This window comes from Pseudorasbora parva, chromosome 17 (genome assembly GCF_024679245.1).
Source record: "Pseudorasbora parva isolate DD20220531a chromosome 17, ASM2467924v1, whole genome shotgun sequence".
Taxonomy (NCBI): Eukaryota; Metazoa; Chordata; class Actinopteri; order Cypriniformes; family Gobionidae; genus Pseudorasbora; species Pseudorasbora parva.
Window position 1 is genome coordinate 10,999,965 of NC_090188.1, and position 26,971 is coordinate 11,026,935.

The 26,971-nt window shown below is 36.7% G+C and overlaps 1 protein-coding gene across 7 annotated transcripts in view; it reads right to left on the bottom strand.

Annotated features, from left to right (window-relative positions):
* The window catches only part of marchf8 (membrane-associated ring finger (C3HC4) 8), a 123,541-nt gene that overhangs the window by 48,228 nt on the left and 48,342 nt on the right, over positions 1-26,971 (bottom strand). The window contains exon 1 of one of the 7 annotated variants that reach the window (XM_067422528.1): positions 8,392-8,733. The exons of the other annotated variants lie outside the window; for them this stretch is intronic. Within the exon in view, the coding sequence (XP_067278629.1) occupies positions 8,392-8,421 (30 nt within the window). The 5' untranslated portion in view covers positions 8,422-8,733. Of the gene's footprint in view, positions 1-8,391; positions 8,734-26,971 lie in introns of those variants that run through there. 7 annotated transcript variants of the gene reach the window in all.

The following is a 26,971-nucleotide window of genomic DNA, read 5'->3' on the forward strand; positions in this document are numbered from 1 at the left end:
ATGTTATACAATAATTAGATATGGCAAAATTGTCCACCCCCCAAATTTGATATCCTTGATGCTGCTCCACTGCACACACACACTGTACCACAGCGGCCGTAGTTCTATCAATGTCAAGATGACCAATGAAATCAAAGGTGGGCTTTCCTGTTCACAGAAGACAAACAGGAATTACAAAGCAACGCTTCTCGACTGGGTAAACCCTGCACGATCTGCCGGCGATTAGATTTCGCCCAGCAGCTCAGGCTGGAAACCTGTACATACTTTTATATTGCTTCTGTTACAAATTTGCAGGGACCAATCACAAACTGGCTAATCTACCTGGTGCACTATTAGCGGGTTTAACACAATGATGGATAGAAAAGCGACTAATCGTTATTCTGATTGGTTGAAGGACTATCCTTCCAATGGCGTACAGAGTCATTTTAACTATGTCTGTTGATCACACCTTTTACACAGTAAAAATACAGAGTCTCAGATTCAGAGACTCTTCAGACCAATCTAAAGATTGAGCTGGGTCTGGAGACAGCCAGACAACAACGTCTCAGTTTTAACTGTGGAAGAGTGTGAGGTGAGTAAGATAAGCAGATAAACATATTTGAGAACTGTATTACGACAAATGACTACCATTATACTTCGATGCAAACTACTTTCTTGTCTAATTCCTCATTAATTTTGCATAGTTCAGAACAAAAAAATTGACATTGGCTTCCTTTTACATGATTCATGCAGGCTTATTCATAACTAAATGTGGTAAGACAAGAAACATTGAAACTTCAAACTTTCTGGTCAGGCTTTCAAGGCAAAAAGTTTGTCTTGAACTTTAAAAAAAAAAGTTATAATATAATTTTAATTCAGATTATACAGTGCACAGTGAAACTGTTTGTTTATCTAGCAGATCATAGCGATTACACAAATAGCAGTAGTGAGAGTCAGACAAGTCTTAACAAGAAGCTTCAAATCCTGTCATGTCACGTGCAAGCAAAGCATGCTGGGATCATCCACTTCTGCATTGAATTTCATGCAGTATTTAACTTGACATCAACAAGTGATTAGATTTGCAATTCAGCGTATCGCACCCCTTGCAAACGTATAATTTAAACTAATCAAAAGCTTTGAAATCACACACACACACACACACACATTACACAGTATAATCTCTGCTTTCTAAAATGTCACATGTCAGCATAAATAGGATTAATTTACAACCTAAATAACATGCAAAATTTGTTAAAGTGGATAATGTGATTTTTGGAAAGATCGAAATAGCCTGGAACGGTTTTTATGACGAGAGACACTGGGAATGTTACCCTATCTTGCAGGAAGTGCGCACTGAAGCATTTTCCTGTTTGAGCTCATGATTTTTTACACAATGGTATCTCAAATTTCAATATCAAAGAAGCAGCACTGGGCAATGACAACAATTATTGGCCTCTTTTCAGCAGAGAGCAGCAGTTTACCCATCTGACCTGTCAAACAAACGCCAGCCCTTTGAGGCCTGTGAACTGGAGATCACATGATCTGATGTGAAAAGACTGAGAGCTGAAGCACTATCTAAACTGAATCACAGGAAACGGTCATTTCTCAACAACTGAAATGGGGAACAGGGTTGTACTTAACATCCACTCATCGGTTTCACTTAACCATTTTCCACCACAAACTACATTTACACCAGAGTGAGGAATTAAGAAGTACAATTAAAGCATTAAGATGTAAATGTGGAATTGTTAAATACATCTGAATTAACCAGTGGTATTTATAACTGCTAATTATATTTAGTAACCTAAACATCTCCTGTACGCTATGGAAGACAAATGAAATGATAATGAGTGAAAAGTGAGAGAAAATGAGAGAACAGTCCACAAATGCAGCACAGCAAAATCAATAATCAACCTCCTGTTATTGCTCTAATCTGACTACATTCCAGTAGGGAAAACACTATTTCGGTTGTTGACTTTCAGATTTTTTTTCTTTTTTCTCATGTTGGAATAAAAGCCAGTCCTAATTAACTCTGGCCAGTCAAGACTAATTAGTTTGCTGACACTAGGACCTCTGTGTTCCCCGGTGACTCTCTGGACGGTTCCCTCACGTCTAAATGCAAATGCGAGGTCATTCATAGATGATAAACAATCTGCTTCAGCCTCTGAAACCTCATGGTGTAGTATATAATTATCTACAACATAATGATACTGGAAATGCAGCAAACATAATCAGACTTATAAGCACGTTAAAGTGCAAATATGTAAGATGAGTTTGTGTGTGCATAAATGGCAAAAAAAAATGGAATCATTGTGTATTTACCTGTGGCTCAGCTCAGTTCACTCAAATAAAATGCTGACATTATTTACTAATCCCCATCTCGTTCTAAACCGGTGATCGATTCTACTAATCACAAAGAGATTTGTTGAATGATACTGGGCACAGCTTTGGACACAACACCGCTTTTTTAAAGGTAAGTTCATTTACCCCATCTGACAAGCTTCAAAAATGACAAAAACAACATAAAGGACCATATAAATTGTGCATCATATTCCAATCCAAGTCATACAATAGCTTTGAATGAGCAAAATGTAAGCCATTTTTTACTGCATACTATTTCCGTCTAGTCACATTTTTAGATTAAACAGCACAGTCATGTATTACTAAGTGCAGGGTTATGATAGACTGGTGCTGCGTTCCACTCCCCTTTTAGAAACGCACTTGCGAACTTCCCTAAGCACTTCCCCTTGGGGGAATCCCCGCCACCATTTTGAAGTGCGTTCCACTTCGTGAAGTGGACAAGGGAAGTTTATATGGACTGACCCTTGCTCCCTCGATTTTGACCGAGTGAGCGAGTCTACTTCATACACTTCAGGTAGCTTCAAATACCACAATGCAACGCGATTGTGACGTCACCACATATCGCGTTTAATTTACCCCACCACAAACAACTCTATGAGTTTTTTTAAAACATTTAAAACAACCCAGACACATCCATATACATATAGAATGCTGCATTAAACTATTTCGTAAAGGAAAAAAAAATAAAAATAAATCAACTCCATAATGGAGTCCAAGTGATCAAGGGCTTAGGGCGTTCCAGTTCAGTCCATTGCAAAGTTTCCGCCAGTAGTGGGCACTCATGCAACATAAGCAATGACGCACATCCGAGTGAACGAGACGGAGGGAAGTTTGCGAGTGAAGGGCATGATAAAAACGAACTGGAACGCAGCATGGGTAAACACAGCCTGGTCTGCTGGAGATTTGATTTCACCCGGCAACTCAGTCTAGAAACCTGTACATTAAATTCAGCTGCTTCTGTTACACCAGCAACCAATCACAGACTGGCTTTTCCACCTGACGTGCTATTGGTAGGTTTAACACAATAACAGATGGGACGGTGTGGCAGTTGATCACGCCTCTTGTGGTCTGATTGGTTGAAAGACTATCCAATAGCATACAGAGTCATTTGAATAATGCTCGTTGATCACGCCTCGTGCAGTAGAATATACAGAGCCTCCTCAGACCAATTTTCAATTTTAAAATTGAGCTTGGTCTGGTGATGAATTGTATAATGATTTATATTTTACACATAGTATAAATATCGATGAACACTACTAGCTGGCGTTTTTTAAAATAAATTAATATTTTTATTCAGCAAGGATGCATTAAATGTACCAAAAGTGACAATAACAAGATACTTTTCTTTTTAATTTTCCATTCATAAAAGAATCATGGAAATAATGGTTTCCAAAAATTAAGCTGCATAACTGATAATAATAAGAAGTGTTTAATGAGCAGCAAATCAGCATATTAGAATGATTTCTGAAGGATAATGTGACATTGAAGACTAGATTAATGATGATGGACTTGCTGCCTTCGGCCTAGGAAAGCAGCAAGTCCAAGTTCCCCTGCCTTCGGCCTAGGAAACTAGGATAGGCTCCAGCCTATATGACCCTTCAGAGGTCGTATAAGAAAGAATGAAAGCTAGACCACTAATGTTATCAAACTCAAAACCGAGCCCCTGCACAACTCTAGTGCTGTTTTGACGTTGCAATTTGATGATGTTCTCGGTCAAGTCACCTTTCTACAGCTCTACCTTCTCAGTGTGTAGGGAGCAGTGAACACTATGTAGGTCTCCTGTGAATCCAGATGGCAGAGTTGAGCATGGCAGTATAGGGATAATTGTATAATGTACAGCAGAACCTTCAGGCTTTTCAGTCACATCTCCTTTAAATCACAGAGTCATCCCTAATGAGAATGTCTATCTGCCTGTCTGTGTCTCTGGTCTGGAACGAAGACGGATGTAGGGCAATTTTTTTTTTATTACACAGGCACACTTCCTGTGTTAGCTAAAGACTTCCTCTATCCCACAGGTTTTAAGCTGGTGGGGGGGTGAGAGATGTGATCGCTAATCTCGGTCTGCCCTCCTCCCCCTCCAACGAGGGGATTTCACACAAAGCCTACGATTTTGTGTGTCCGTCAATGATGCGATTTGCTCGTGCACTGCCACAGACACGTGCGTCTCTGTTGCTGGGATGTTTGACTCAGAACAACTGAAACGTCGACGTCAGAGTCCTGGGTGTAATGATGGACTTCAATGATGTGCCAGTATATTACCAGGCTGTATTTAACAGACCATCATTGAGATTTAATGACACATAATGGCTTTGAGAGAAAGTACAATCACCAAGCTAATGTTTCAGTCAATGCAAACAGGGATAAAGCAGTAGGGATTCAAATGGGACGCAGGTCTGTTCTGATGTTCTGGTCATGATCAATGCTAAATGCACATCATAAATTCAACTAATCATATAATGGAGCATAAATATGACAGCAAAACAGGCTTATCAACCTTTAAAAGAAAGGAGAAAACTTATCTCTTTCATTGTTGATGTCTAAACCCCACAGTATTTTGGTGTAAATTCATCTTAGTCACTTAGGCAAATGCCATCATACACAGTTAATATGAAAGGCTGTAAAACAGTCTGAATCCAATTTTAGCTTCACTTCCTGTCTCATGAGATACCTTCATCTGATAAATTTATGAAGGCAGCATTGATGTATATTGATAGCGTAACTTCACCGCCTTTGATATCCCACAATCCTGTGCATTCCATTCTGTGACAGCTAAAAAAATTAAGATTTGTTGCATTTGGTGGTCAAATTGTGTTTACGACGAACATATTGCACTTTCATGCAATTCCTAGCAATAACTTTCTATTGTACTAATTAAACATTGACTTAGTTATCTCCAAAGCTCACTCTATTTTGTTGCAGATCATTAAAGCTTTACGTGGCCACAGAGGTCTGTCCGAAATTAGTTTTGGGAGACACCTTCGTGCACAAAAGCTGCCTGCAAAATCATTGCCTGATATGCTGCCGAAGCTTTCGGATGCAGCCAGTGTGTTTGAATAACTAGGAATATAAGATAACTAGCTCCATTTCAGTTATCAGAGACAGAGTTTCACAAACAGGGCTTGGACTGAACCCGGATTAGGCTTTGTTTAGTTCAATTGTGGCATTCGAGTAGCTTTATAAATGTGACTTAGAAAGAAAAAAAACATTAGTGGTGTGAGACAACACTAGTCTGACAGGCCAGACCCACATCAAGATGTTTGGTCTGGAAACTCACCATTGACAGGGCTCAATCCGAGGGGCGGATAAACGGTTGTCTTTCTAACTCCCTCTGCACGCGATAGGATAGCGCTACAACCAACCAGAGCAACGAAGGTGAAGCAGAGCTAATTGACAGATTAAACTTTCGCTGTATCCGGTCGGCAAAACTCAGAACACATCTTCCCTTTTTAAGAATGACTTCAGTGCCGTTCTTTAATCTTTTCTCAGAGAAAAGCTTAACTCCAAGTCTTCCAGAGTCGCGGTCAAAGTTGATTCAAAAGACCGCCGTTCGCCAGCTTCTGTGTTTACTAGAAGCGCGCAAGCGTAACTCTGCTGTCATCATGTCAAGTCCCGCCCACCGACTCTCTACACGATGTGATTGGTCTGACCAGAGTTTGGTTTTCACAGCTCAGAAGTGTATTGAGAGTGGCTAGACGACACTCACGGCAGATTAGATTTAATGCCGCTAGGGTGCAAGATTTCTAGGCTAAGACAACCCCACTTGAGAGAAAAACAATGGCACTGACATATTTTAAGACATTTAGTGCAAGTTGCTTAAACAGCTCAAACATGAATTTTAGTCTGTGACTAGCTTAAGCATTGACTGTGAAACCAGGGTCTTTATTTATTTATTTATTTATTTATTTATTTATTTATTTATTATATATATATATATATATATATATATATATATATATATATATATATATATATATATATATATATATATATATATATATATATATATATATATATTATTATTATTATTATTATATTTATATATATATATATATATATATATATATATATATATATATATATATATAAACCCTAAATTATTAATATTTGTATTATGTCATGGATAATATATTATTCTAATAATAATAGAAAAAATAAAAAAATAAAAAAAAGAGCGTGGCGCTAGCAACGCCAAGGTCATGGGTTCGATTCCCCGGGAAAGCAAGAACTGACAAAAATGTTAAATGTGCATACCTTAAAATGCAATTTAAGTCGCTTTGGATAAAAGCGTCTGCCAAATGCATAAATGTAAATGTAAATAATACTGTATATTATTATTATATAATTTATCAGTTATCAGCCATAACATGAAAGCAAATATTAGTTTATCGGTATCCATAATATTAATATTGGTGCATCCCTACATGAACCTATAAAACAAAATCAGGAGCAAATCTGCTCCATTTCTTTTCTGTGATTATTTATTTAAATTTAATCACACACCAGGAACATATCAAAGGTCAGATGAACTATATGCAGACAGATGCCATTAAAAAATGTCCACAAAGAGAAAAAGTAATGATAAATAAAAATAAGAAATTATACATAAACATGTTATGTATACACATATATAAAAACAAAGAGAATGGAAAAAGGATGTCAACACTTCAGCTTATCTAACAATATATTTTCAGTTAAATCTAGTTCCATTTCAATTGTCATGTTTTTTTAATTATAATTTTATTTGGGCATTTTAGTCTCATAGTAATATTAATAAATATCAAGATCCAGATAAAAGATAAAAATAAAAAAAGATAAAAAATGTCAAGAAATTTCAAGATCCAGAAAGGTATAAAGAAATCGTTAAAATAGTCCATGTGACAACAGTGGTTCAACCTTAATTTTACGAAATGACGAGAAAACTTTTTGAGCACAAAAACCAAATAAATAAATTACATTATTTAACAATTTCTTCTAGTCTGTGTCAGTCTCCTACACTGTTTACGTTGTAAATACAGTGCAGCAGCATCACACGCATGCGTCGTGGTGCTCATTAGAAGAAATTGTTGATTAAAGACATTCATTTTGTTTTTGTTTTTTTGCACACAAAAAGTATTCTCTTCGCGTCATTGAATTAAGGTTGAACCACTGCCATCACATGGACTATTTTAACAATGTATTTACTTAATTTCTGGACCTTGAAATTGGCAATTAAATGTCTGTCTATGGAGGGGTCAGAGATTTCATAAAAAATGAAATTTCATTAAAAAATTCATAAAAACACTTTCAGATAATTTGTGTTCCAAAGAAGATCGAAGGTCTTATGGATATGGAATGACATGAGGGTGAGGAATTAATGACAGAATTTTCATTTTTTTGGGTGAACCCTTTAAGGTTCAGTATAAAACTATATGATCTAGATGCCTGGTCGGTTTAAATTCGTAAGCATTGGTTCGGATTAAGTTCATAAGCACCAAAACCATATGCCAAAAAAATCTTCCCAAGCACTTTATGATTGATTATATTGAGTTTGATAGCATGTCTGCAACACCAAAAAAGCATGCAAGTACAGCCCAGGCACAGTGTTGAAAAAAAAGGATGTGCTTTATATGTGTAGCTACACATAATCTCAGCCCATCTGAGTGGTCAGTATAACATGAGATTAACAAAACAAATTCTACGGTTGTGCCGTCCAGCTAGCAAATATAAAAGCCCTCATCTGAGCACACATTTACAACGAGAGGCAGACAGCGGAAAGGGAGGTCACAACAAGGGAATAGAAAGCACATGAATGCACAACAAATGTCGGCATTGTTGATTTAAGAGAAAAAGCATTCTGCTCACAGCTGATGCTGAAACTGGCGCACTAGTGAACAGAAGCTGCCTCATCTCCATAACACAACAACAGGCCTCTCAATAGCAACCATGGAGACAGCAATCTCACAGCTCCCCATTCACATGAGCACAATGACACACACACACACACACACATACAGCCTCGCAGGAGGCTGACAAACAGAGGAAAACAACACCAAAACATTGCAGGATTTGTACCTGGATCTTCATTTTCCAACAGGAATGCATGGGTGAACCCTTTAGGAGGAGGTGGTCCCCTCCGTTACACTCACACACACGCAGACAAAGCCTTGCTGGAGAGGTTACATGTCCCCTGTGTAAATCCTGTGGGAGAGGTGAAGCTGATAAACACGGAAGTGGTGCGGAACAGGGTGCTATGAAGATCCAACTGCCCTACATCCAAGTTCCTTCTTTGCAATAGACAGAGGCAAACGCATATGTGTGCATACACATACAAACACACACTCTCTCACAGAGCGAATGAGACGATACTAGCCTGGGCTTGCTCTCTCAGCCGGTAAGCCCAGCAACTAGCTACTTCCTCCAGCTGACTCCAATCAGCAGGGACAACCCGCTGCATCGTGCATTATTCATGAGGGGGCGGTGCCAAGTGTGCTCTTTAGCTGTCTGGGTTTCAAATCCCCACCCCCACCCTTCTAACACATAGTCCCACCTAACACATAGTCCCTCCCCCTCCAAACTGTCATTTGTCCTATGCATGGTTAATGGACACCCTGCCTTCCTTTCTCATCCTTCTGTGGATCCACTTCATCAGCTGTAACGTAGTTAAGACTGCATGCTCCCACAGAAAAGGTCAAGAACCTCAGATGCTCACCCACAGCAATTATTCTAATTTATCCAGAAACTGATTATAAAGGCTTGCTTACAACAAAGCACCAGAGAGCCAGACAGGGAAAAACAAAGTCAAAGACAGACCGTAGAGAGTGGTTGGGGTCATGAGGCTGCCACGTCAGGGAGTACAAACTGCAGAATTGAAAGTGTAAAAGAAATATTACTGCTGAAACCAAGGACATTTAGGATTTACATCACATTAAGTCAAATACTAAACCAGACTGTGTCAGAAAACAAGTTTCTTACATCAGGAATTAATTTCACCATAATGACGCATCTGTATTATTTAATATAAAAAAGTGTAATTTAAAAAAACTATTTTTTTTAGCACTGATGAAGATAAAAAATAAAAAGTGCAATTTTACCTCTTTATTTTTTTATTCTATTTAATTTAGCACCGATGAAGCTAAATAAAATTGTAAAAAAGGTGATACAAATTGCATTTTGTTTTTATTTAGCATCGATAAGCTATTAAAATAAAACTAAATAAAATAAAATAAAGAAAGAATAATAATAATAAAACAATTATTTAGCATTGATAAAATAATATTAATAATACTTATAAACATAAGAGATACAAATAAAACATTGGCTGTAGTTTTTTATTTAGAACTGGTGAAGCTATATGTAATATAATATAAATTAAAATTAAAAAGGCATTTTTTTTGGGGGGGGGCACTGATTAAGCTAAATAAAATAAAATAAAATAAAATAAAATAAAATAAAATAAAATAAAATAAAAAACAATTATGACTAAATAAATAAAAAAACATTTTGGCACTGATGCAGCTTTTTAACATTGTAGATATTTACATATATATTCAACAAGGCAAAAATGTTATAATTTACACAACTAAGTTACAAACCAAACGTACACAAATTGCCTGGTTGAACAGTCTACATTTCAGTAATTATTTTGTCTTGTTAAATATACCTGTTATACCAATATCTGTTATGCAATTTGCTCTGGGCGGTACAAACTAAATGGACAAACTCAATTGTTATCATCTTTTTATCATCACATATTTATTTTAAAGCTTACGGATTCCACAGGGGGTTTGTTAAGTTATGAGCTGTATACAAATTTCATGATGTGAAAAATGTTACCGTCCAGAGTTATAGGAGGAAATACATGACTGAAATAAGGAAACTGTGGTCACGGCCACCCTGGACTAATAATGACTAAGCATTATCTGGTAAAGCTGAACGCACAGTACTAAGAAAATCCAGCTTAAATACCTCATAGGGAGGTTCTGGGTGAGAAAGTGGGCGTTAGGGTGCTTGGCTGGGTCTCGTGTGTTCACCTGAGGTCTACTATTTAAGAGCAAGCCCTTAAGCTGGATAATGAACTAAGGGCGGCCTGTACCTTTCACTTTCATTCGCTTGCCCTGCTAAAGGGCTCACGCTCTTAAAAAACCTCCGCTTGTCGCTTTTTAAGTCCTTCACGGACTTTGCTCTGCCAACACAGTAAAGATTACTCATTAAAGCACCTGAATGAAAAACATCCAGTGTTTTCTTTGTGTGCTGTGAGGTTGGTTAATACTGCTCACGTACAGGATTCACGTTTTTTGTAGTACAGCTTTTGAGATTTTTGCAGTGACTGAGAAGAAAACGTTCGCTGTTTCTGAAGTGATATTTAAAAGCTGTGAGGGGGTTTAATGAAAATAATTACATTCAGATGAGTCACAGCTCAAAATAAAATACTTTATCCTTTGTTTTTCAGGTTTCATACAGTGCTAAGCAAAATTTGCATATAATGTGACAACCTATAATCAAAGATATCAAACTAAGTAAATGAGACCTCCTAAGATGACTGAAAAAGCAATTTAAAGTGCTAAAAATAAAAAATAAAATAACCTTTTTATCATCACAATGACCACTAAAAGTATGTATTTCAAGCAAGATTATCTACAAACAATATAAATATGATGGCTTTATTTTATTTTTGCTTCTAAGCTCAAAGTGGTGACACACATGTGAAGTATTCCATGCATAAATCCCCCAAAACTGAAATATGAGGAACAAAATCACAATGTGAGTGTCTCGCAAAATGTTTTGTGACAGATGAGTTGGTTCATCATTCATGTGATGCTGAGAGTGATATAGTGACTGTACTGTTTGTCACAAGGAGAAAACGGCTAAATAATCCATTGTCATGGAAAATATATATTTTTAAATGTAATAAAATGCAGTTTTAAAGTTGTTGTACATTTAAAGCTGCATGGTAAAATTCCTCAATTAGTGTGATATTTTCTAAATAATATTCATATATATATATATATATATATATATATATATATATATATATATATATATATATATATATATATATATATATATATATATAGTAGTTTTGAGCTTCAATCTAATTTATATATTTATGGAAAAAATATGTTTAATGGTCAATAAGACTTAAAGCCAGGAAATTTCCTCACTTGGTGCGGTATTATTCTCTTAATAGTATTCATATTAAAATATCAATTTTTTTAGTGAGTAGTACAAAACAAACAAATAATGGATTAATTTTATTTATAATAGTAAATACATAGTAAATACTAAAAATGTAATGGTTTGTAAGAAACATTTAAAGTCTGGAAATGTCCCCAATTTGTGTGGCATTATTTGCTATTATATTCATATTTATTTTTGTGAATTAAAAAACTTTATCAATATTATTTATAATTGTAAATATTACTAACAATGTAAATAATAATATTCTAATTAAAATATTATTTTTCTAGTGAGTTGCAGTTGTTGCAGTTGCAAATATGCATGTGAAATGTAAAACCGTGAATAAATAATTTTTAATTATCATTATTTTTAAATGTAATAAAAGTTTAATGTACTATTTACCCATTATTTGTATGTGTAATGTTTATCAATCAGAGTCTCATGTTGAGAGCTTAGAAACATGCTAACATCAAACTTTAAATCGATTGAGTGTCAAGTTTGCTGTGTGCTTCACAAGAGGAATGAAATTTGAATGATCTGAGAGTTAGAAAGTTCCAAAACGTTTACCTATAAGGTTACATTTCCGTTAAGACTGCCTACAATAAGGGTAGAAATCAAGACAGCTCCCTAGGTCCTATTTCAGAGCCAATATTGTTGAGAACAGCAAATAATTGGGTGAAATTACAAAGAACAGATAGCATCTCCGTTAAATCAGCAGGTACGAAAAAAGTACAATTCAGACTCTGCGCTCAGAGAGAGGGTGCTAAAAGTACTGAGACAAGGCATTGAGTATACTGTAGAAAAATAAAGGGTGGTAGCATAGAGACGAGTGAAATGAGGCATTGAGTGAATCAGGGGTAGGTGAGGATACTGGGAGACACTTTGAGCTAAATGTAGTGAAGAGGATATCAGATAACCCCTGGGGCATGAAATTGCAATGTAATAGTCCTTTCAGCTCATATTCAAAAAGAAAGTCAAATCTTCTCACAGGGTCCAGGGGTTGCCATTTCCACACAGAAACTATGAGGAGACAGAAGATGGGGTGGTGTATGCCATCAACAAAACGGCCCTATAAGCCCCAACTCATTTAAGTTTGACTAAAAACGAAGAGCAAGATGGACTTCCTACATCAGCCGCTTTGAAATCTGCATTTCATTTCTCAGCTCTCATTTGCATGTATTGGTAAAGTAGGGCTGGAAGTATGCAAGGAAGCGTGCGTGGCTTTTAATATTCAAGTAACTCGCAAAGGTGGATAAATCTGTGAAATTAATTACTGTTCAATAAATAGAATCTTTTAAGTGACCCCTTATAAAAATACAAGCTCTGATTTTGGGATGTTATTTTTGCAGGCCGAGACAGAGAGGAAAGCACATCTGAAGCAGGTCACCCACTTACACCCCAGTGATGACTGGTTTGCTGAGAGCCGAGGATATGGACCAATGCCAGTCGCTCGATTCCCATCAATCAGTTCTCATCAAAAGCAACCACATCAGAGGGATTAGTCGGTTCAACCAGAAAATTAACACTTAAGGGGACATTTTAAACGACAACAAAGTTTTTCCTTTGAGTTTTTCGCATAACGCTCCCCGTTCATACAGATACAAAAAAATGAAGAAAAAAAAATGCTGTATATGCTGCCAGACCAGTATTTTTCAATGTTACACATAATACGCATATGACATACAAATTCATGTTATTTGTATAGTTTACACAGAGACAATAACTGTATTGGGGTTTTTTTCACTTTAAAACCCATTTTCAAAAGTTTGCGTTTTCAGGCCCGCAAAAACCCATTGACATGTAAATGAATTGACAATAGTCATAAAAAGTTTTGTGTTTTTAGTTAGAACAGTGTTGTGTAAACAGCCCCTGATACTCTTTGAGCAGCAATTTTCTTAGGAATGTTGATATTAAACTGTTAATAACACATTTTCATCAAATATTTTTAAGACATGAAAAATTATCAAAATAACATACCAATAATAAAATATTAACTTATTATTCAATAAATAAGCTTTACTTTTTGAGCATCATTTCATTTATTTTAAAGTTAATATTACTTAAAATTTTAATTAGCTAATGATTTACTCACTCTCAAGCTATAGGTGTATATGACATTCTTCTTTCAGACGAATACAATTGGAGTTATATTAATAAATATCCTAGCTAATCAGAGCGTTATAATGGCATTGAAGGGCAGCCCAACATTTGAAGTCCAAAAAAGTGCATCCATTCATTATAAAAGTAATCCACACAGCTCCAGTGGGTTAATAAAGGCCTTCTGAAGCGAATCGATGGGTTTGTGTAAGAAAAATATTCATGTTATAAAGTAAAATATCTAGCTTTCACCAAACTGCTTTCCGTATTCAACTTGAGAAAAAAACTGTCGTGACGATGGCGTCGGATGAAGCATAAGCATTTTGAACCGTGATCGACAGTACACTTCATCAGTTAATTACAGAAGGCGATATGGTGAAAACGATATATTTTACTTAACATGTAAATATGGATATTTTTCTTACACAAACCCATCGATTGACTTTCAGAAAGCCTTTATAAACCCTCCAGAACCGTGTGGATTACTTTTATAATGGATGGATGCACTTTTTTGGGCTACAAATTTTGGGCTGCCATTCAGTGCCATTATAAAGCTTGAATTAGCCAGTATATTTATTGATATAAGTCTGATTGTATTCGTCTGAAAGAAGGATGGCTTAGGATGGCTTGAGGGTGAGTAAATTATGGGATAAGTTCAGTTTTTGGGTGAACTATCCCTTTAAGGATGTATAAAGTGTCTCTGCTGGAATCTCTACATGATACAATTTCATTTCATGGCCTTATAGGCACATTAATCCAGCATGAGGTCTCATGACAGCTCATTTCCATCCAAAAATCGTAGGTTCCACTGAAACTGATGTTATAGGAAGTGATGTAAAACAAGGTTTTTTTCAGTCATACTAAATGGGAAAGAGATTCCCGTCAACAGGACAGGAAGGTGAACAATTATGTTTGTTTTCTTTCCTATCCCACATTGACATTAACGCTGACATTTAACATTCAGTCAATGCCTTTTTGCCATTTCAAAGCTTAACGACATTAAAAAAGCTTAAATAGGAATATGAAGAGTTTTGAGCTGAGCATCAAAATGTTTATGCTTTGAATACCATAGGTATGTTTTTTGCTGTAAAAAAATAAAATACATTTAAAAAAAAAAAATTTAAAAATCTTTTCATAGTTTTTTATTTATTTATTTATTTATTCAATGCATTTCTGAAGTGTCACAATTATACAATAGTGAAATAATACAGGGGTTATAGCTGAGGTTAATTAGATTTCTAAGAAATAATTAGCAACAGGTGAGGCACAACAGTTCTGCTCCAAAAGTCCTGCTTCTTTCTAAGATTTTTTTTTTGGCATGCACCCTTCACAAAGCAAACACATAATGTATTGCGAAAGACACTGGCAGACGAAGCGAAATGCAAATATGCATCATGTGAAATATACAAATAACTAATTATATAGTAAACTTGCTTCTCTTTTCATACATTTTTAATTATCATTATTTTTAAATGTAGAAAATAAAATATATGTATTATTTTAATGCATTATTTACCCAGTATTTGTATGTGCAATGTATTTAGGCTTATCAGTCTCATTTTGTGAGCTTTGAAAGACACTAACATCAAACTTTAAATCAATTGAGCCTCAGGTAATCCTGGTTAGAAAGTTCCAAAACGTTTACCGACAAGATTCCATCTCTGTTAGGACTGCCGACAATAAGGGCAGAAATCAAGACAGCTCACAAGGTTTGAAAACAAAGCCAATATCGTTGAGAACAGCAAATTATTGGGGCATCTTCACAAAGAACAGATAACATTTCCAAGTGTCTTTACCTGCTGAATTCTGCTAAGACACAGACTGGCCTGACTGCATGAAATTTCCCTCATTTAAAGTGAAATCAATAAGAGCCTTTGGCAGTCCTGTCTGCATGTCTAACCTTGGCAGCCTGTAAGTGTAATTAAGGGAGATTAGACACTACTTCAGTGAGACGAGCATAAACAAAGTTTAAAGAGCTGTTCCATCTCCATTCCCAGGGTAAGTTGTGTTTATCCCAAAGCCTTTATTGCAGAGAAAATGAAAGTTTTCAAAGTCCCGCTGATGGGAATGGCTTGTAGGCTGGGTTCACAGACTCAGGATCTTCGAGAACAGCCGGTACTGAGTAATGGAAGCGTTGAGGAAACTGTAGGGCTGAGATTGCACTTGGGCTCAGGATGGAATTCCCCTCCAGTTCCTGAGCCGCCATTCCATACAGATGATGATTATTCCTGCTGTAATGCAGACTTCAGCTGCAACTGCATGACAAAGCTCTTTGTAATCAGACTAAGACATTACACTTCTTATTCCATAGGGGATCGTGGCACTGGTTTTGCTCTGAGCTGGCCTACTGGTTGGCAGATTGTGTCTATATATGCTAAACCCACACATCCGCACAGGGGGCAGATTGAATTCCTGAATGTCAAATGCTTATCTCTGTTTATGACTCATTCTCAACTATTACTTTTGAAAAAAATTAAAAATTACATAAAAAAAGAGGTCTGACAAGTTATCAAAAATAGATGCGTGAATAACAAGGCCTTAAAGGGTTAGTTCACTCAAAAAATGAAATTGATGTCATTAATGACTGACTCTAATGACGTTCCACACCCGTAAGACCTCCGTTCATCTTCGGAACACAGTTTAAGATATTTTATATTTAGTCCGAGAGCTTTTCTGTTCCTTCATGAAAGTGAATGCACACAATACTGTCCAGAAAGGGAATAAAAATATCCTCAAAGTAGTCCATATGTGACATCAGTTAGTTAAGTAGAATCTCTTGAAGAATCGAAAATACATTTTGGTCCAAAAATAACAAAAACTACGACTTTATTCAGCATTGGCTTCTCTTCCGTGTTTGTTTTCAATCCGCGAACAAAGATTTGAACGGGTATGAATCAGCGGATTGATTCATGATTCAGAATGAATTTCCAATGTTTGCTCATTCTGGTTTATGCTGGTTAGCACTAAATGGATGCTCATCAACCAGCATGGTCTTTCTGGTGAAGTTCAGTTGGTTAAGCTAGTTAATAAGCCTGATCGGGACACAGCACACCATCATCATCATCATCTCATGATGGGGACCAACATCTATAACACAACATACGCTTATGTGCAAATAGACAACAGGCTGCAGTTTAGAGGTCAACTGATAGTGGATTTTGTCAAGGCTAATAACTAAATCCAGAAAATATGGCTGATAATGATTAACCACTGTTTTAAAAACAATAATGTGAATGAAAACTGTAAACTAGTGCTTACCTTTATTAGAAAATGATCATAATGACTTAAACATGAGAATATTCTGTAATAATTCAAATAAATGAAAACATAAAAATATCTAAACTTTATCACTACTGACACAATGAAGATTTTTAAATATAAAATGCAATATATAATATAAGTTTTTAATTATATTTAAATATGATAAAATACATAAACTAAACAGTTATTTTACCTGACTAAAGAGGAATTAAAAACTATCGCTAAGTATCTGCGTTGTTTTTTCCTGATAACCGATACTGTAGTTCCACAAAGCAACTACCTGCTGCGACTAATCAGTAAAAACAATACATCGGTCGACCAGTCGTAGCTTACTCGAGGACAAGATGAGCAAACAAGATGAAGAGCTGATATTTTTGAATGGCTGTAAATTTGAATACATATGTCTGGTGAAAGTCATTTTTTAGGTAGCCTGAAACGATAAGACATGCATTAAAAATGAAGGCAAGATAAAGGGTCAAAAAGTTCTGTACATGTTGTCCTTTAGAGTGATATGAAATGAGCCCTGCCAGTAATGTTTTCTAGACTAACATTCCAACAGGAAGTGAAATAGCACGTATAGTTGTGCAAGCTTGTCTATCTGATTCAGGCTGAAGGAAAGTGAAACAACTTGCATTAACAAAGAGTGGAAAAACTGTGGCTGCCCAGATGAAATCGAAGCCATTTGCCCCTATGTGTAGAACTCATATCATTACTAACATTTTACCAAGTAACTTATCTAAAGGACTAAGCTAGAAAGCTGGGATGGGACTGTGTGTGTGCTTCAGTACAGTCTGCGGGCTGCGTTTTAGGATCCAGATTGGGTCATTAATTAAGATCAGTCATGAGACTCACAAGGGAGAATCGCAGAGGAACTGCTTTGATTACATGCGACAGAATCGCTCATCGGTTCAAGGCCACACAAATGAAAAAGGCTTGAAAGAGTATTGAACAGTGTCTCTCCAGAGTGGAAATAGCTAGACTCACTTCCTATTAACAAAGCAGTCATTTACTGTAAAAACTAAATCAGTGACTTTCAGTTCCTATATTACCGTTGTTTATGATAACTGCACTAAAATTTGCAATGTTTGGAAATCATCCAATGAGACCTACAAATAAACTTGAAATACAGAAATAAAAAGAAATATTAATGAAAAATTATTAACATTTCCACTTGTGAATAAAGTTTGAGAGGGAATCGTGGTCTCTTTTGCTTCCCTTGGGTGTATTGTGTCCTCACTGAGCTGCTAAAATCAGCAATATACAGGGTAAAAAGTCACATGACAGTCTTTGCCTCATTCGTCACGGACCTAGAAGCTCGATGCACATGGCACACTTTTCTGGAAACACTTCAGGAGTTTCAAAGTCATCATCTGATTGGTCAAATTCTACAGGATGTCCTAAAGATGTGTGTTGTTTTCTTTAACGTTCCGCCTGTAAACATGTCGTGAAAGAAGAACGCCGTCGTGTTTACAACAGTGACAGGATCAACTATACGCTGGATTTATGTATGTGAAGTTTCGTCTCCATTGTTGCAGTAAACTTGCACAACGTTCTTGAATTAATCATTTGCAGATGCCCAACGGTCTGTTCTTGTAGGGACATCGACTTTATATTTCCACGCCCCTAAACATGACGAAAGTCCAGACCTTCTGCCATCAGTCTGAAGGTCTGGCTCCGTGAGACTACATGACACGAGGCAGTGCCTCCACATCTCTGATTGGCTGATTACCTTGTCAGAGGGATGATGCTCACCTATGTATATATACACAGTACAACAGGTCCAGATTTACAAAGCAAACAACTAACTCATCACCACTTTCAGTCACATTAAAATTAACCTGAAATTACTCACAAAGTGAGTCTTTTAAATGAGCATTCATTATTTAATGAGAACATTTTGATGCACTTAAAAAATCTAAGCCTTTCATGTGACTATGTGAATAGAATGTTAATATAAGCAAAAAAAACCTTATTGATAGTCTCAAGTATAAGGTAAAAGTTGCTGAATATACTTTTAATCAGGAATCCACATAAACATCAAATGCAGCTGAAACATGAAAGAACTGAATTGAATAACTCAAAGGTAAAAAGGGACCTTCTCATCATTTCAAGCCTTATCATCCTTTGTGAAAGGCTTGATAGAGCCGGGAACCATGATGAACTGGCTGACAACACATCTCATTCAGATGTCTGCTCCACACACTGCTAAAGAATGCCAGCATCCAACACGCCAGTTCTGCTGCCTCCATCTGTTTCTGGCTTTACACACCATTCCACCAGTGGGTAACATCTACCAGTCAGTTAATGCCCATTGAGTTTATTTACAGTACACTAAAAGCCAACGCCTGGACACGCCTTTTCATTATTATAATTATCAGCTCAACTACTAAACTATGAAATGACACAAAAGTTGGAAGTATGGGAATTAAGTAGAGATCGCACCCCTTGACTAGATTCCAGCTCAGCTGCTTTTCTTTCACTATCCGCTCAAACAAAACAAGAAACAAAATGGCTATCCATCCAGGGCAAACATGCATAGACACCATTTACATTTGTATTTTTTAAAAAAATCTGTAAAAAAAACATAAACTGTATTTATGTACAAACCTATATATTAAAAGAAACTCAATCAAGAACTTCTGACCAGTAATGTATCTCTCACACACTTATAATTTTGAAATGTATCAAGAAAAAGACATTAGTTGTTTTGCATAAAATACTTGTTACAAAGGCAACCAGTAAAAGACAAAGAAACAATTCCTCTTTCATTTTCACACATTAGTGAAACACACTTTAAATATCTAGTCAACATAAAGAAGCTAAAATTATTGGGGGGAGGAGAGAATGCCTTATTTGCTACAATTAATGATAATAATGAGTTAATCTGTGAGGTGCCATAAGCTACCAGTGTTTGGAATGAGAATGAGACTTACCAAGTCAATGTGGTGTAAATGATTGCAGTGCAATATGTGGAATTATTGAGGAAAACGTCTAATTAGAATAAACTCCTGTGGGGTCAAACAGAGAGAGAAAACCGAGAGAGATAGAGAAAGAGACACCTGAGTTTGTAGGTACTTTACTCCATCCAGATATAAGCCTCCATAAATTAACAGTGGTAATGAAAATGTCATCTCTCTCCTAAAGAAGTCTCATTTACTATTCCTCAAATACATCATCTGCAGCACATACATTTGAATTAAGACCAAGCATATTAGAAAATACTGCTGAGGAACACATGCATGAGCCTTCGAAATGTTGGTATATACAAATCTCCTACACACACACACACACACACACACACACACACACACACACACACACACACACACACACACACACACACACACACACACACACACACACACACACACACACACACACACACACACAAAATCCTGCTTAACAAGCCATGACCTCCCTCTACTGAAGAAAGAAACAACATTTCGGTGAATAACAAACTTGGCAGATTAACTTCTCAGAAGATGAATGAACATCACATTCTCTAGAACCCATTTTCCTTTATGGCCTAAACTCAGGCACGTCTTCATCTACTGATCTTGGCGCTGATGTCAGCACTTGATATATGACTGCAGAATGTGTGATGCTGCAATAGTTTGCGTAACTCAAGCAGCTGTCTTCACCCTTCAACTCATTGAAGTGTGCAGCCAACGGCTGACCTCAGCACAGTGCAGGTGCGTCCCACCTAACAGATGCAGAGAACACATCCCAGATGTTTACGCTGTGAAGCTAAGTCATTCAAATGAAAGGCATTTATGAAATTAGACCCTTTAAGAGTTTCAGAAATCAACATTTTTACAATGGTGTTTTCTGGTGTAAAAATGCATCACAGCGATGTCTGGATGTTCTAGGTATTCATGATGTGTCCATAAAGCAATAGTATCCCTTGCAAGCACAATGCATTTCCTATTTGTAATGCATGATGGTGACAACAGTTTTTGGTCTTTGCAAAGTTGATTTAGAGACCAAGAACTCACCGAAACTCTACTGATGTAGTGCCCCCTGCTGGCCCTGATGCTGAAACTACCACCCCCTGTGTAGTTCCCTTACATCAAAACATCTGTCTTAACAGATTTGGAACTTCTATAGAACTTTTAATGTCATTTTAAAGATCTGTTTTTTCACTGAACCCAATTGAAACAAATTAGACACAAGGAAAGATGTGTATGCATATCCTGTAGTTATGAGCTCTGGGGCATGCTTATGTCTGATTACTACAAAAGATCCCCTGTAAGAAGATGGTTTCCTTGTTTTAATGAGACAGAACTCCAGAATGCTTTTCTCTTTTATAACAACAGTCATTGCAAAAACGTGTAACTCGCTAAACATTAGCAAAAGTGCCGGGGGCAGAAAAAAAAACATGAAAATGAAGTTAGTTACATACTGTAAAAGCCATTTAAATATGTCTAAAAATATGTTTTTGGTGGATTTATGCTGGAATTGTAGCCTGACGTGGTCATACTCAATTCTAGTGAGAATATGAGTCTGAAACTGCTCCATTGGGCTGTGATTATGAGGCGTGTTTCAACCGAACCAGGAAAGACATCAATTGGATAGACCAACAACCAATCAGAGCAACGAAGCGACGCATTGTCAAATGTCAACATAGTTCAACTGAACTGTGTTGCCAAGTCCGTGTTTTTTTCCGGGTTTGTTTTCTATGTCCGTGGGTTGAAGCGACTATTATGTGATATATAGACCCATGAGTGTGAATTTTAGCAGGCAACCTTGCCAAAATAACACATTTTACCCCCCAAATGCCCTTTTTTCCCCGGAGAACCCCCCGAGAAGCTATTGTTTAGGGCTAGTAGTTGGCGGATTTTGTTGTAAAAATTTGGCAACCCTTTCTCAACGCAGGGTGTCACGCGCTGGAATAAAAGATCTTAGACGGTGTTGTAAAAAAAAAAAAAGAATTTAATGATACACAGAGTACCTACCCAACATGATCATCATTTTTGAGAGAAAATGTGAAGGTGAATGCATATACAAACAAGCTCTTCGTTTAGGATTCGAACAAATATAATCCAAGCCCCTTTGATGACGTGCATGATTATGTTACTGTTGATCATCTGTCCGTCATCGTCTAAAGCCTGCCCTGATGATTTCATTGGTCCGAACAGTTTCTGTTCGGACATAATTACTCCTCTATGGATCGAGGCCAGACCGAACCGCCCGACCTAAAAATTTTGAGGATGGGGCTAAGTTCGGCTGGCATCCAGGCTACTGGAATGTTAAATTAGCTAAATTAGCAAAATCAATGTTGTGGATTACTGACAGAAATGATTTAGTGTTACTATTATTATTATTTAGATGAATTACACTGCAAATAGTTGCAGGAATAATTAGTGTTTAAAATAAGTAAGATTTGGAATATAGAAATATGAAATGGAAAAAAAAGAAAGAAACGATATGGTTTATATGAAACTTAAATCGGCAGTAGTAGGTGATGGTAAGTCTTAAGTGAATCAAAGAATAATTCTGCCACTGATTCATTCAAACTGGTAGACTGGGTAAACCTAATCTGATCTGTCTGCGATTTAATTCCACTCGGCATCTCAGTCTGGAAACCTGTACTTTCATTTCTACTGCTTCTGTTACACTTTTGTGGTAGCCAATCACAGACTGGCTTATCCACCTGGTACACAATGGGTGGGTTTAACATGATGACGGAGAGAGAAACGTTGGGTCGTTGCCTGTTGATCATGCCTCTTGTGGTCTGATTGGTTAAATGACTATCCAATTGCGTACAGAGTTATTTGAATAATGCCAGTTGATTTTGCCCCTTGTGCAGCAGAGCAGAAAATACAGAGCAGACTCCCCAGACCACAATCAAACTGGCTGATTCATTCATCAACAAAACACCACTCGTGTTGGAGGGAGACCAAACTGTTTTGTATGGAAGCCGTTCCGCCACTTAAAAACTTTACCTCAGAATTCTGACTCTATATCACGCAATTGCGAGTTTATATCTCAGAATTGTGACTTGATATTCTGTGACAGAATTGATAACTCGCAATTGTGAGAAAAAAATTCTCACAATTGTGAGAATCTCACAATTCTCAGAATTCTGAGATAAAAATTGTACTCTTTAGTTATTTAGTGGCAGAAACGGGCTTCCATAGTTTTGCTCGGTTCTGAACAATTTTCTTTAATGTTATAGAGCAGTTAAAATAGTTAAAAACAGTTCAAATTGACATTAAAGTGTTTAAAATAAATAAATATCGACTTAATTAACTTTTGTTAAAATTCTATGTGATAAAACTATAAAAATGTAAATATAAAAATTACATTTGCGATCATGCTGATCTTCAGGAAAACAGCCCTTTTGCTCGAGTGATATTACTTATCTATGATATAAAAGACAAAATCTTGTGGTCTCGCAGAATTAGATCTTTATGCAGTTTTTGGTCATACACATAATTTAGAATTGATGTCATGGATCAAATTTACATAAAAACTAAAGCATAAAATAAAAATGCTCTTATGACTTCGAAAAGGGCACTTATCTAGTCATAAAACATACTTATTACAAAAGGGCAGGTGCTTGAGCACTACTTGAGGTCTATCTGTGCATGTGCCTGATTAGCCATAAAAGCTCTTTTGCTGAGCTGAGATTTTTGCGTGTGACTTCATGGAACAACACAAACTGTTCTCCATCACAGCAGGAGGTTCATCACGGCCCCCCACGGACAGCACGTGCACACACACCCTCTCTTTCAATGACAGGTCGACGCGTCGCAGTCATTATGAAACCGCTCTCCTGGTCGGTCTGGTTTGTGTGGTTGTATCTGCCGCACGTGACTGAAGGCATCCACAAACACGCCTCAACAACAAGGAAGGCCAGGTGGCTCAGAGCCACTGTGAGCTTTGGGCCAATTAATGGAAATGTCACATAGTCATTCGCACTGCACTTTACAGTAGTAAATTGTGTTTTATGCCTTACAACCATAATTGTAACAGTCTGTTTTGTTTAATTTTCACTGTTCTGTAAGATTAACATGAGATTGACAAAAACTGTGAGAGCAGGGGCATTGCTAGGGATTCTGGGTCCCGGTTGAAATCGCGTTCAGGGCCCCTTCTGCAACCCATCCATAACTGTACATGTACTGTATATACATATTCCCTGCCTTTTCCTCTCTGACTCTAGACAGATCAAACAAGAGCTTCTAATTTAGCATTCCCATTAGATTTTCAAACAATCTCGATCCAGAGCCAGAGCAGATTGTGATATTTTCCTAATGACACGCAGTGGCTTACAGAATCCTCCTCTGGGTGGTTAGTCCTTTTGCTAATCGTGTTCAAGCAAGCTGTGAAGGACTTTCATTGTCTGGTATCGGTTGAATAGCGACTGGTGCAGACACAGAGGACAGTCAGACTATAGACTAGAATAAAGATGTCTTCCTTTCATAACTCATAATTCAGGAATGTGTCTCCTACTGGTGCATGTCAGGTTTGCCAAACAACTCGCGTGCACAGCGATTTGCTTATGGCTTATGGTGATATCAATTTCTCAGGTCCACATTAGCTTTGATGGTCATCAAAGCCGATTCAGTAAAAAAATTCAAGTCGAAATCTGAATTAATTTTGAAGATGCTGCTTGTGTAATGCCTCAATATTTAAAATATCATGGCAGGGATTGAAAAATCATTTATACAGTCACAAAGGCCTTCCACTAAAATAATTATGTGAATAATTATGGCATAATTAAACCTTAAAATGTGTCTGCTGATAATAGGTGCCTGTAACCCCACAGCAGGGTCAAAGTGATGCACAGGACACTTCGTCAGCTGCCGTACTGTTACATGTTTTACTTCAAAGTGCATTGGAGATTGTGAGGGGGGAAAATTAAGCATGAAAGTTTTTTTTCCAGGACAGCATTCTCTTAGTGCCTGTTCTTCGAGATGTGCTTAGGTCTAATACATTCTACTTTATGCACTGGCTCTAACATCTTTCTGAAAGCGCTTCTTTAGTCAGCCTCAGTTTCGTTTGTTACACACTGCTTATCAGAGCTTTCAGACTGTGCTGCACTTTTGCATTCTGGCATTAAAAGAAATCCTTTTAGAAGAATCTGTCTACATATTCAGAATGGAAATCACAAAGTAAGAGAGCTCAGACACTCAAGCCTAATAGTTCCAACAGAACCTGGAAGTAATTATGTTCACTAGACAAACCCAACATACTATTATTATTGATCAAGTGTTTCCAAAAGTCTGAAACCGAGACCAATATTTTCAGATGTAACTCGTCCTTGAGGGTGAGTAAAGGATGACAGAATTTTCATTTTAAAGTGAACTATCTCAAAAAAAAAAAAAAAGAATTCTAAGTAGAAATATAAAAAAACTAATAAAAATGACAAAACAACAAAATTAATAGAATATGAAAACTGAAAATATAAAAATATAAAAACAAATTAATTTTTTTAATAAATTCTAATGTACAAATAATGGTAAAACAGCCAACATAAGCTAATTGGAAAACATGTCTCAACCTACAATTTTACAAAACTTCTAAAATAAACACTAGAGGCACTAAAAAGGACAACCACTTTTTCCCCTTTTCATGCAAATTATAATTACAGGGAAAAATCAGTGTGCAATACTATAATTTGGCCTCAAAACACAACAACCATAGTGCCTTATAAACAAATACATTTTGACATAGAAACTTGTTTGGTTGCTCACCTGGTACAGCATTGTATGCGTAGTGCTCAGGTATGAATCCCGTGAAACACAAATCCCAATAAAAGAGCACTAAGACCAAATGCTATAATACGTACAACAACTTTACGTTCGTCTGTCTTGGATAAAACTGAACGCGCTGGACATTTTTAAAGTCATTTTATAGTCATGCACAAAGAACAGTAATATCGGACACAGTAATATCTAGTAATAAGTAATATCTAAACTCAGACTTCAGACTTTCCGTGAATAGCTCACCCTGCACCACTTATTCGGTAGAGTACATGTGTAAGGAGATGCGTGATATTAGTTCATCTGTTAACAAAACGTATTTAACTGCCTAAATAACTGCCCTTCTTACATTGAAGATGAGGACCCAGACCATATTTAGAGACCAGAAGGCTCTTTTGGTAAGCAAACACAAAGAACACCATAGCAACCACATAGCAACACCTTGGCGTCCACCCAAACACCAATGTGGTATGAGCTTCCATTGGCAAGTACAACATTTCTTCGCAATCAATTTCAGATGTTTCAAGCCACTTGATGAGAGAGAAAAATAAGTTTTTGTATTATTCTGGTGAACGTGGTCATCTTCGAAATGATCTGACAGATAAATCTCCATATGGAAGTGGTTGCCATGACGATTCAGTCCTACACTGCAATGCATAATTCTTGCTCCAAAATTGATACATTTCCATTTCTAAAATTATATTTTGAAACATTCATGCTTCTCAGGCCTGGCAGCAGCTTTGTTCATTACTACATTTATGTGCAGAGTGGACTGTAACATCCTGATTGCTGTCATTTCTCATGTGGAGACCTTGGTTCACCCAATTTACCAGACACACAAACCCTTCATTTCTATAGCAGTTGCTTTCTAAGGGGAAAAGCAGTGAGTATCCAAACTGGTTCAGATGAGCAGTAATGAGCGCAAGGTGCAATTCCCAAAGTGTGTAAAACGGGAGGGGGAAAAAATACATTTTAAATTAAACAAAAGCATCTATGACAAAGCCAAACCCTATAAAATACTACTGTGAAATACCTCTGAGCATTGTAACTCTATTTACTATATTTACTTATTTAAAGGGTTAGTTCACCCAAAAATTAAATGTATGTCATTAATGACTCACCCTAATGTCGTTCAACACCCGTAAGACCTCCGTTCATCATCAGAACAGTTTAAGATATTTTATATTTAGTCAGAGAACGTATGCAAGTGTATGCACACTATACTGTCCATGTCCAGAAAGGTATTAAAAACATCATCAAAGTAGTCCATATGAGACATCAGTTAGTTAATTAGAATCTCTTGAAGCATCGAAAATACATTTTGGTCCAAAAATAACAAAAACTACGACTTTATTCAGCATTGTCTTCTCTTCCATATTGATTCATGATTTGGATCGCCAATGTCACGT